This window comes from Agrilus planipennis, unplaced genomic scaffold (assembly GCF_000699045.2).
Source record: "Agrilus planipennis isolate EAB-ADULT unplaced genomic scaffold, Apla_2.0 scaffold36, whole genome shotgun sequence".
In the NCBI taxonomy this organism is placed as follows: Eukaryota; Metazoa; Arthropoda; class Insecta; order Coleoptera; family Buprestidae; genus Agrilus; species Agrilus planipennis.
In genome coordinates, this window is record NW_020438956.1 from 1,624,526 (window position 1) to 1,637,295 (window position 12,770).

The following is a 12,770-nucleotide window of genomic DNA, read 5'->3' on the forward strand; positions in this document are numbered from 1 at the left end:
AACACTTAGTGGTGGGGAGTGAGATGGCGTGGCCTGCATATGTCGCTAAATTGTTTAAGTTGAAAAAAATACTAACAGGTTTATAAAATAGCAAATTAAAAATATATACTTTTTACTCACAAAAACTTCATTTTTACCCCCAAAAATTTCATTTTACCCCGGTTCCCCGATCGCTACTATAGACCCATGAAGCATATCTATGATGTTACACCGTTTTTTAATGCATTGTCACGTACAGGTGATGTGCAGATCGGTCTATGTTAATAAAAATTTTGCTCTGTTGTAATTACGCCTGGAAGCTTGAAAAAATACGGATAATTGTGAATATGGCGCATTTTTAAAACCAAATTTGCATTTGCCGTATGAACAAATAAAAAAAGAATGATACATTCGTATCGCAAATGGCTTTAATACCTACAACTTCAATAAATGCAATTTTAAGCTTCTGATAGGCTTTGCGCTTTGTTCGAAAGATTTTGAGAGTTTTAGTACATGATACTTTCAGACGTTGTTGAAAAAAATATATTCCACTCGTTTTCCAAATTATCCTTTTTCTCTCGTGAGGCACAACTGTATACATATTGTAATTGTACGGTTTTGTATGAAAATTTATGAAACAGTTAATTGAAGCAAAAGTTCTTTAGGCACACTGCTCATAGTTTTTATTCTTATTTATCGATCGATACGGTATAATACTCCTATATCTAGGTATTAGCATCTCGCAAGGAGCTGGAGATAGTCTTAAATAAAATGGAAGCAGTTGACCAACCCAACCCGACTCAACCAAACAGTCTGGTATGTAAATAAATATAAGAAAACCAATATTATTTGTATGCAAAGGAAGAAAAAGTAGGGAAGATATGAATATAAAGACAGAAGACGACAAATTAGCAGAAGTCGCTGTCTAAAAAATCAGATAATTCAGGATGGAAGGAGCAGTAGAGATATAAAACAAAGGATAGCGCAGGGTCGAGTTGTTTTAAAGAAAAGAAGTCACTTTTATTCTCGCGAACGGTTAATTTAGAAATCCGGAAAAGATTGTTAAAGGTGTATGTTTGGAGCACGACTCTATAAGGGTGCGAAACGTGTACGATGAGCCCAGCGGAAAGGGAATATTAGACATTAGAAAGAGTAGAACAGAGGACGCTGTTAAAATCGATAAAAAATGAGTAATATAGGTTGGTAGGACACCTTCTCAAGGATAAAGGGTTAGTTATGGACATATTACAAGCAGAAACAGGAGGTAAGGATATGTTCTAGTTTAAGATATGCAAAGATTAGCTTAGGATACGAAAGAGTGAGGGTGCATGTCCAACCAGTCTTAGGACTATCATAATGATGACTGTGGTGACTCTAGAGTTTCTCAATCCTTTACTAGCAGAGGCTCTCCGAAAAATTTTACTGACAAAATCAGTGTAGTAGTCATGTGGATAGTACTTTACTTCGTTTACTTTCTGTAGCGATGTGACCTTCAATTTGACCGGCGCAAAGTAGAAAAGAACAACACTAGGCCAGAAAAGAAAGGAGACAGCTCTCGGCCAAACTCTTAACCGGTGAGGAGCGTAGAATCCGTACAGTACTGCACGGAAAAATTGACCATTTTATCCTCAACAATTGCATTGCTCAAATGTGCTGTTATTGGTACCATTTACTACTGAAAATATCAACGAGATGTTTATTTATATTTGAAGAGATATTAAAGGCTTTAACGCTTGTTTTCGACTCGCACTACTAGTCATGATTGAACAAAGCTTTTGGCAGGTACTGTATGATAAAATATGTTTAATGAACAAGAGTCGAGAGTATAATGAGCTTTTTTCTCCCTACCTACGATTTTGTCAGAGCGCATCCAAGACTTTGGAAGGGTCAATCTCTAGAGAAACTAAATGAAGTATACAATGAACTTTTTCGTTGTTTTCGAGTTTTCTGCGCCTTTCATTTGATACTACTTACGAACATTGTGTGCCTACACTATAACGAAATTGTTTCCAATAAATTTTCCGAGCAATATTTTCACGAAAATTTTTATGGGGCTCGTTTTATACCAGGCACGCATAACCCGTGTTACTATTCGTTCCTCGCTCTTATTTAGAGAACGTTACATAACGATACTTTTAATTAGATGCATAGTACGTATACCTCGGACCTATACAAACGATACTTACCAATTGAATTAAATACGATATATTGTATGTTCCTATGTATATAGCTAGAAGTGGTAATATTGCGGTTGATTTGACTTGTCAATTCCATTCAGTTTTGTGTTTTAATGCTATCATAAATAGACGCCCACAATTATCTATTGTTTCTGCAAAGCTTTGAAATATTTATACTCAGCTAGCAAAACTGGGCTTTATGAAAATTCAGGAGCTAGTAACTGTGTTGAACTAAGCAATTTCTCTGAACGTTTACGTTTTGTACCGATGCATTTTCGTGTATGATGGGCTGACTATAATTATTATTGTTGTTTAAATTTCTCTACATCATCCTATTTCTGCCATTCAATCAGCTTTTATATTTGCTAACTGGAATATTTGGACAAATCAAAGAGAAATACTGCTGAAATTTACAACTCTTGTGATGTATTACCATTAGTTTGCATAAGTAAGGAGCACATATAGTGTAGTGCATATATAGCAATATAGTGTAGCGAGCACGAGTGTGTTTGTATGCGATCGGGCACACGTGGGCGTGAACGGCTTATCGATTCGCCGACTAGCCGCGGGCGCCTTTCTTCACGTGCGCCGTATTTGTAAATGTGTGTGTCGTACCTGCATTCTAGAAAAGCGGTTAAACAGTTCAAAGAAAAAATAAACTATCCGGATGTTTCCAGAAGGTCCCAGAAAGTAAACAAAAGAGTATTTAAAGGAAGAGGCGATTGCCGAGAAAGAAGAAATAAATTGACCGTTGTAGAAGTGAATTGGGAAATAAATTGACAGTGATAGCAGTGAAATAAATAGCGCAGTAAATAGTGATATATCAACAGCGGTATAAATAAATAGAATAATTCATGACCTAAGTTTAGTAATAACTTAATAGTGTTTTTAAGTTCTTCAATAATTAGTGTAAATAAATAGTTTTTGTCGTTATCAGTTTTAGAAGTTAATTTTGTTAATCCCACTAACATTACAATGCTTATGTAATACTAGTGAAATTAATCCACCTAAGTTGACATTCAGTTTAAAACAAACATGCAAGTATATTAGGTAACTTCTCTTCGAGCAGCAACCACAAATGCACGAAAATTTGGAAAGCTAAATATTGTTCATTAAAGAACCCGTAAAAAATACAATTTTAACAATCCAGAAACGTTTGATGGAGATTAAACTGTATAAGCACAGGACAAATGGTGAGCTTTCTTTTAATTCGTTCCTGGTGAAGCAAACTCATCTGGCAATTTTAAACCATATATGACAAGTGGTTGCTGGGGGTGGATTTCCATCAAATTGAATCTTGATCTCGTAATATTGGGCAATTGAAGAAGGAAGAAACTACCCCCATTTAGCAGTCGCTATATTTCTTATCGTTTTCGAAATTTCAATGATTAAGTAGCATCGAATTTATAACATTCGTATTTGAAAAGTCTGCGCTGCGCTGGTGCAATTGTTCCGTTCCTTTGGTCATAAAAACATGGAAGTGGCACAATGTTACATTATGCGCTTCTTGTTTTGAAGCAGGTGGTCCATTACCTTTATACGCTTTTATTCGGTTCACCTAGCCGTGCGATAGTGGTCCAGCGAGCTGTTACACAAACACGAGCACACAACATAGACAGACGTACATACCCTCATCGTATAAGGATGCTTTTGCTGATGGTCGATGGCCCGCTTGCACTGAGTAATGGCAGCCCATTTATTAGAATTATAAATTTTTATATGTGCACATATGCAGCTAAATTTTCCTGCTTCCACGTACCCATGAGATATATATTTCCAAGGGAAATCGTAATAATATTTTCAAGTGTTCCCATCTGTTAAATTTACAAAACAATGCATATTTGCGATGAATACAAAAAGGACCAACACCCATAGAGAATATAACGAAAATAAATGTAAACCGATAATACAATCTTAATTTTGTTTTGAAGGTATTAGTGACCTAATTGAAGATAGCTGGAAAACACATTCCACCAAAGAAAGAGAAAATTCTAAATTGTGAAGTTGATATATTTCAGAAGGGATTAACTACTTCCTTTCGTCTAAAAGATGAAGTAACACTGTCATTTTTCACTTTTCATATCTTCTCCCTACATTTATTACTTTGAAAGATTTTGTCCTTCACATATCCTTCTACTTGTGAAGTAGGAATTGTTCCTTTACAACTGACCCTTTGACGTTTCTTTTAACCATTATTATTACTCTTACGAGATATATCTTTATTATTTTTTTAAATATTACCAAGGAAGAGTTACAGATTTCTTTTAATAAAATGGAAGCAAAGAAATAGGGAAAGATCGAATATAACGATTGGAGACGAAATTTAATAGAAGAAGTGACTGATTTTAGGGAGGCATTTAGCAAGTCAGATTATGGGACAGCATAGTAATTTTTACAAAATTGTTCTCACCGTGTAAGACATTCCCGTCAAATACAATTTTAGTATTACTTAATCAACCTTGGACTCCTGAGGATACCTGAAGAAGGCGAAATGTTCATCGAGTTTCGATAACCAGCCATTAAATAGTTTATTATAATTCTTATTTATTTACATTGTCTGTAACACATCCTTAATTGTAAATAAAGGTCAGTATTTTTTCTGAGTTCACTGATGTTTGTCCTTGTCAAAAAGAAAAATGAGTTAATAAAGAAAGGACCAGGATGTAATCTTCTTGGAACTTCGTTTTCTTTTTTGTGCATTCTTGCCCCTTGAGAAACCACTGCGGCAATTAATTGGAAAAAATTCCTGAAGTTTAATGAGTCTGAGATTATCCTTCTTAAGTCAGTTTCGAACAAACAGATTTACTGGAATCTTTAGAAAGTTTGGAAGCTTTTTGATTAATTTAAAAATCCGGTTTTTTCTGTTTCTTTCATAATTAATGAGTTAATAATTTACAAAAAAAAACGTCGCATACAAACAGTAGACATTAATTGCAAGTAGGTAAAGTAATGTCACAAAGGTAAGGAGAGGTCCAAGGTTATGAAAGGAGAAAATAAGAAAATTCTTGCCGTGTCGAATGATTAAGTACCTACTAATTTCTCGAATATGTTCTACTTGTTTATTCCTTTCAAGCCAGTTCAATTTATATAGAATACATCTAGGATAAGGAGAATTCTCTCCATTTACACCGGGATAAACGCTAATAACTTAAACACATCTTATCGTTTTCTTAAAACCTTTTGTGTAAAATGGATGAATCTTAATAAAATAAAAAGCGTTTCATGATAGCACTTTCAAGTTTGTGAATTGTTTATTGTAATTCCTGTTAAATATTAAAGAAAATCACAGAAATCCTTTAATCTTAAATTAAACTTTCAACTGTTTTAATTCAGCGCCGGTTGTTCAGTCGTGTCGCAGTCTTCACTTTAACCTTCTTTTTAAGTGAAATAAAGATAATTTGAAAACCCTTTTAACAGTAGGAGCAAATTGAAATTATTACTTTCGACCTTATCCACCTATTTAACTGTATACATAGATACACTTTAAGCGCTTTTTATTCGCCGATTTGAATATAAGGAACCATCCATTACGATATATGACCTAAAGATAATTGTGTTCCAATATAATAAATTATTGCTGTAGATAAATAAACTAACTAGTTTTACTGAAAAACAATAACTGCAAAAATCCTAGTCCGCAAGTAAAGACCGGAGTGAAATGTAGTAATTGAGACGTAAAACTATTTCTGGTTTAATTTGTCATAATTTTACAATTATCTGATACCACATAAAAACTAGTCCATTAAATTTTATTATTTTGAATTATATCCCGAAAACAACTACAACATCTACCGCCTTTTTATTTAGTAGGTGAGTGATAGAATTAATACGAAGGCATAGAAGGGTCAAACATAATCTTTTTTTTGAAATTTCGACTTTCAAGTTGAAATTTCAAGTTTAGTGTTGAGTAATCATGAGTATAAGAACATAGGCTTTCACGGCCGGAATCAATAGTAGAATAATGATTCGAGCTGAAGGATTGTGGTATAAATAAACTGTTAAGTCCAGACGTTTCGTAGGCAACTGTGGCTGAAATTTTCAATCGTCACGTTGTCAATGCAGTAACACGGAAGATGGCAACCGTAATTGCTGACGAAACGCCTGTGCCTAACAATTCGTTTAAACCACGGTCTTTCAGCCCGAATCATAATTGTACCTATCAGTGGTGTGTTTTGATCAACCGTGTAAACAAAAAAAAGTGTTGCCTATCTTCAAATTATGATCCTAACCTAATTGAATTTAAAGCTTTCGTTTAATTGGTGGTAATCATAAGCTTAAAATATAGAGTTGTTCGGATAGTCATTTCGTTTTTTCCCGACAGAGGATTTAATTGTATTCTTTTGCACCCAACTTCACATTTAAGCCGTATAATTTTTATATGCTTTGAGAGCTCATATAGCAAGGCTTGTGTGTGAAAAATTCCAATTGATTCTACGCAGTAGTTTTTGGTTGGTGCCCTTTTAAATATGGAGAGCGATAAGCAGCATTTTCGACATATCTTACTGTTTTACTACAGAAAGGGTAAAAATGCTGTTCAAGCCAGAAAGAAATTGACTGATGTGTATGGAGAAGGTGTGTTGACAGTACGCCAGTGCCAGAACTGGTTCGCTAAATTTCGATCCGGCAATTTTGATGTCGAAGATGCACCACGTTCGGGAAGGCCGGTTGAAGCTGATAAAGACGCGATAAAGGCATTAGTTGATGTGAACCGGCGAATAACAACACGTGAGATCGGATTGAGGTTAAATTTATCAAATTCAACAGTTTATGACCACTTGAAAGGCCTGGGATTATCCTCGAAGCTCGATGTATGGGTTCCCCATGTTCTCACAGAGAGAAATCTGTGTCGCCGCATTGACGTCTGCGATTCGCTTCTCAAACGTCACGAAAATGATCCGTTTTTGAAGCGCATCATCACTGGGGACGAAAAATGGGTTGTATACAACAACGTCAAACGCAAGAGGTCATGGAGCAAAAAAGATGAACCGGCTCAAACCATTTCCAAAGCCGATATTCACCAAAAAAAGGTGATGCTGTCTGTTTGGTGGGATTTTAAAGGAATCGTTTTTTTTTAGCTTTTACCGGATAACACAACGATTAATTCGGAAGTCTACTGTCATCAGCTGGACAAACTGAATGATGCACTTCAACAGAAAAGGTCAGAACTAATCAACAGGAAAGGTGTAGTGTTTCACCAAGACAACGCGAGACCTCACACAAGTTTGGTCACTCGCCAAAAGCTTTTACAGCTTGAATGGGATACAATGCTACACCCACCATATTCTCCAGACCTGGCACCATCGGATTATTATTTGTTCCGGTCACTCCAAAATTTTTTAGACGGTAAAACCTTCACCTCAAATGAGGAGGTCAAAAACCTCGTCGATCAGTTTTTTGCCAGCAAAGATCAAAAATTTTATAAGCGTGGAATTATGCTACTACCAGAAAGATGGCAAAAGGTGTTGGACCAGAACAGTCAATATATAATTTAATAAAGTATTTGTTTATTATACGAAAACTGTCTTTCATTTCTACAAAAAAAAAACGAAATGTCTTTCCGAACAACCCTATAGTTAAAGACAACACGAGCGAAGTGAGTAGTAGTTTTATCATTTCTTAAAATTACCGTAGGTTAGGTTGGGATTGAGTTATGCCAGGTTGCAATTTAACTAAAGTTACAAGTTGACCTTTCATTATACCATTAGATGATAATTTATTTGTTTTCAAGTATCATCCGGATTTAATGTCATCTATAAAAATATTTATAATTTTATATCAGTAACTATTCGAATTATCATTTTTTTTGCGTAAATAAGACTATTTAATATACTTATAAAGCATTTTCTTCTCGTAAACATATAACATTAATACTTGTTGAAATAGAAATTAAAACTGATGTCACTTCTTCCACTCTTCTGCTCCATCTCATGTCATCGCCAGTGAACAACAGCGTGAAAGCTCTGCTGTCAATTTATGGGGCGTTTTAACAGCTCTGCTATTCAACGACAACGAACTGCTCCGATGTGACAGCTCGGGTCGTATGTTTGTCCAGGAAACCAAAATAACGTGCTTTAACCTAGAGGGTATAGGTTGAAGAGCAGAGGACCAATCAGAACTTGCAGTTGCTGCGCGAAAACTCTCTCTGTGGCTATGTTTGCCGGGAAAATGTGATCGTTATATGGAAGCGAAATGGGCTTAAAATGACGTTATCTATCCAACTCGCATATTTTACGTGGAATATGAGGTTTTAAAATAGTAATCAAACTATACAGGACTGATACACCAATAGCGGGGTGTTCTTAACGCATATTTAACAACGTAATTAATAGTACATTACTTTTTATCAAATCTTGTTAAAATATCAATTATTACATCAATAATAAATTGATGAAGTGAAGAAAATAGTATTAGGCAATCGTCAAATCACCGTTAGAGAAGTTGCTGAGGACCTAAACATATCGATTGACTCCTGCCATTCGATTTTTACGAATGATTTGGGCATGTAATGGATTGCCACGAAATTACTCAATTTCGACCAAAAAAAGCATCGCATTAACATTGCTAAGGAGCTGTTAGACTTTGTCTGCTACGATCCAAATTTGCTCCAGAGGGTCATAACTGGTGACGTGAAACCAAAGCTCAATCATCCCAATGGAAGCTGCCGCACGCACCAATGACCGAAAAAAGTGTGTCTGGTTGGGCCGAATGTGAAGGTTTTGTTTACAGTTTTCTTCGATTGCAACGGTCAATAAAGAATAAAGTTATGTGCAATTTGCGCGAAGTAATCCGCCAGAAACGCCTGAATTTGTGGAAGAAAAGAAATTGGCTTTTGCACCATGATAACGCCCCTGTTCACACATCGTTGCTTGTGAATTTTTGGTCAAAAACAACACAGTAATAAAGCTGCAGCCACCGTATTTCCCAGATTTGGCCCCCTGTGACTTTATTTTCCAGAAACTGAAGAGGCCCTTGAAAGGATCACGCTACGCTACGATTGAGGAGATAAACAAGATCACAAAAAATGATTTTTTGGAGTGCTTCAAGGATTAGAAAAAATGTTGGCACAAGTGTATAGTATTTGATGCGGATTACTTTGAAGGGAACAAAATAAATATTCATGAATAAATAAATCATTTTTGAAAAAACACAAAATTCGCGATACTTTTTGAGCAGACCTCGTATAACAATAGGAACAATGTTCACAATCAGTCATTTGTTTACTCGCTCAGATTCATGCAGCAAGTGTTAAACTAAGTATCAGTATTTTTTTTCATAGTTCCTCTTCTAAAACTAATTAGGTAAGCGCATCATTGAGTATATGGGGAGAGGATATAGGTCTTAATAAATTTTCTATCTGTGACATAGAAGTATTTCATAGAATAAAGAAGAGAATAGTGGGAACTTAATGCGAGCTCTTTTAATTAACAAAGATTCGGTTGGTTTAACGAGTGCCAATCATTTAAGCACTCAGACCTTGTTAAATATTATTAAATTAACGTCCGACGTGAAAAACACTGCGGTGTTATGTCGATAACTCTTGAAAATTTCCACTAAAAATCGAGTTCCCGGACCTTCAATCATTAATTAATTTTCCGCAATAGATTTCCACTTAAGTGCTTACGTTGGCAGCATTCTTTTGTTACAACTCAACGCTGCCACCGTGAATATTCTAACTTAGAATGTTGTCTCGGGTGATTAATTTTCTCCCAGAAAGATCCCGGAACAAACATGACAGTCATTCTTATCCGAGACAGCTGCTTAAATCCATTCAACCAACCGAAATGAACACCAAAGATAATTTCCTTCTTTTTTCATTCGGTTCTGATTCTATATCCATATCGCGTTTACTTAAGTACATACCACTCACTCTGTAACGTCTCAATTTTTTTATTAAACGAAAATAAATTGAGTTGCGTTTTTGAATTATCTGGCTGATGAAATTTCCATACGGGGCATTCAGTAAAAAAATATCTATTTCAACATTTCTACTCAAAAAATTATCCCAAAAATACAAATTGAGTTGAATAATAGTGAATTAAAAATAAAGTGGTTTGTTCGTCAATGGAAAAACCAACACTTCAATAATAAAAATAACGAGGACCAAAACCGGTAGAAAATTTTATTAAAAGGTCAAATTGACTTCAACACTTCCTATCTTTCAAAGAGTACCTACTGGATACACTTTGACCAAATTCATTTAGATTGCTTCCTTGGGCGCTTAATCTTTATCTCTACTAAAAATAATCACGATATTCCTATTTAATATCAAGCTATACTTCATTTACATTCTGTCGTGATGTGCCCCTTCCACTGTCTTGGATGCGCGCTGGCAAAATCGTAGGTAGGGAGAAAAAAGCTCATTATACTCTCGACTCTTGTTCATTAAACATACTTTTTCATACAGTACCTGCCAAAAGTTTTGTTCAATCATGAATAGTAGTGCGAGTCGAAAACAAGCTTTAAAGCCTTTAATATGTCTTCAAATATAAATAAACATCTCGTTGATATTTTCAGTAGTAAATGGTACCAATAACAGCATATTTGAGCAATGCAATTGTAGTGGATAAAATGGTTAATTTTTCCGTGCAGTATTGTACGGATTATACGCTCCTCACCGGTTAAGAGTTTGGCCGAGAGTTGTCTCCTTTCTATTCTGGCCTAGTGCTGTTCTTTTCTACTTTGCGCCGGTCAAACTGAAGGTCACATCGCTACAGAAACTAATCCAAAATGTTATCAAAGGCTTTTTACAAGAAAAAGAAATATGATTCTCCTTTTAAGTTTGGAATAAGAACGTAATATAGTCTAAATAGTCGGTCGCCTCTGTAATGATATATTGAAATGCTCGGAAACAGCGTTTTTCTCGAAAACGGTTGAAACTTTCAACTTCAAACAGGTATAACCATTTTATTCAATTTTCAAAACGATTTATAAAAATCTTAAGAAATTATTACTAAAATAACGAAAATAGTATGTCTCATTTAACAGTCTGCATTTATTACCATGACAACATAAAACTAAGATATGTTTAGTCCAATCTTTATATTTTGGTCCAAATAATCTGTACTTAATCTATCTCCCAATAGTTATGACTTACCCTGCGAAGAATCTTAATAATTTACACCTTATGTAAACAATCAAATTAAACAGAGAAAACATAAAACAAAAAAAGATGACATACCTTCCACCAAGAGATTATAGGCGGCGGCCTTGATCCTTTGCATCGACAGATCAGTTCGTACTTCTTTTCAGCACTGAAAGTTTGATTAAAGCGAAACGGATCAATTAGTGTAACTTCGAGCGGTCTCAAAAACATTTCCACTGTCACTTTTACGATCAAAGGTGGCTGCTGATTGCTGTTGCTCACTTCGCATTGATAGACTGCATGCAAATCGGATCTAGTCAGTTCGGGAACCCTTAAGATGTTTTGCGAACGGAATCTTTCAGGGAAATGCTGAGTTACGTTTGTAACGATTTCGCCGTCACGAGACCATGCAACAGTTGGCAATGGCTTACCGCCGGTTGCCACACAGATCAATATCAGGCTAGCGCCGGCCGCGTAAGCCTTCGTCACTCCATTCTTTATGGGGATTCCCAGTTCGTCCGTGATTTGTACTCCTTGCGGTGGAACTGCAAAACAAAGACAAAATAACCAGTTACTTGTTGTAGTTTAAACATAAAAACGGTTATTTTAAGTTATTTGATCGAATTTAATCCAACCAATACATTTTTCAGTATATTGTGTACTAACCTAACCTAAGATGCCAAAATTGCAGCACCAGTGATAGTCCCACAATAAGAAAAGCTAATCTTATACATTGGGAACATTTATTTAAGATAATACTTAATTTAAATCAAATAATACTTTAATAATTAATATAAAATAATTTATTTGACTACTTTGACCATTTTACCGCACCGTATAGTTTCTTCAAGTGGAAGAATGCTGGATATCTAAAATTGTGTATTTAATTAAATTAATTAATTAAACAATTAAAAGTTTCATCAACTCAATACCTTGATAAAATAAATCAAAATGTTTAAAAAGCCACTTCATCATTTCTATTTTTTCTGATTAACAGATTTGTATTTACATACGTTGTGATGTCTTTAACTGAAAATGTTATCAACAAATCAACATCGCTTTCAGAACTGGCTATGATTCTTCCATTAAACAAAATACTCGTTCAGTCGATGCATTTATTTCAGACAACAAAATACATTTTGTTAAAATGCTTAAAATGCTTTGCGTGAATCGGATTGATAACCACTTCGGAGAATAACTAGAAAATATTTACGTTCTTATTTAACAAAATACTGCATATCACTTCCTATAATAACTTATTCTGGTCAAATTAAACGATTAATAGAATGGAATAAAATAATTCGAAGTGGTCAGACGCGGATCGCGATTTCGATCTTTTTGGATCTCATCAGCGCGTCGCAGACAGCTCCTACAGACTGAATTATTTTATTCGATTATGGTAACGTGCCTATCACGTTGAGGTTAGCTACGCCGGGATTCGTTTCAGTAAGTAGATATCCATATATTTAAATGGACCTTGTTGGAGCATACGTAATCCTAAAATGTAGCATCGTACTACAGATGGCGTTTAC

The 12,770-nt window shown here is 35.1% G+C and overlaps 1 protein-coding gene across 1 annotated transcript in view; it reads right to left on the bottom strand.

The window, feature by feature from the left end:
* LOC108738703 (nephrin-like) overlaps positions 1-12,770 on the bottom strand; it is a 335,427-nt gene that overhangs the window by 162,701 nt on the left and 159,956 nt on the right. The window contains exon 2 of the mRNA XM_018472237.1: positions 11,335-11,783. Within this exon, the coding sequence (XP_018327739.1) occupies positions 11,335-11,783 (449 nt within the window). The remainder of the gene's footprint in view (positions 1-11,334; positions 11,784-12,770) is intronic.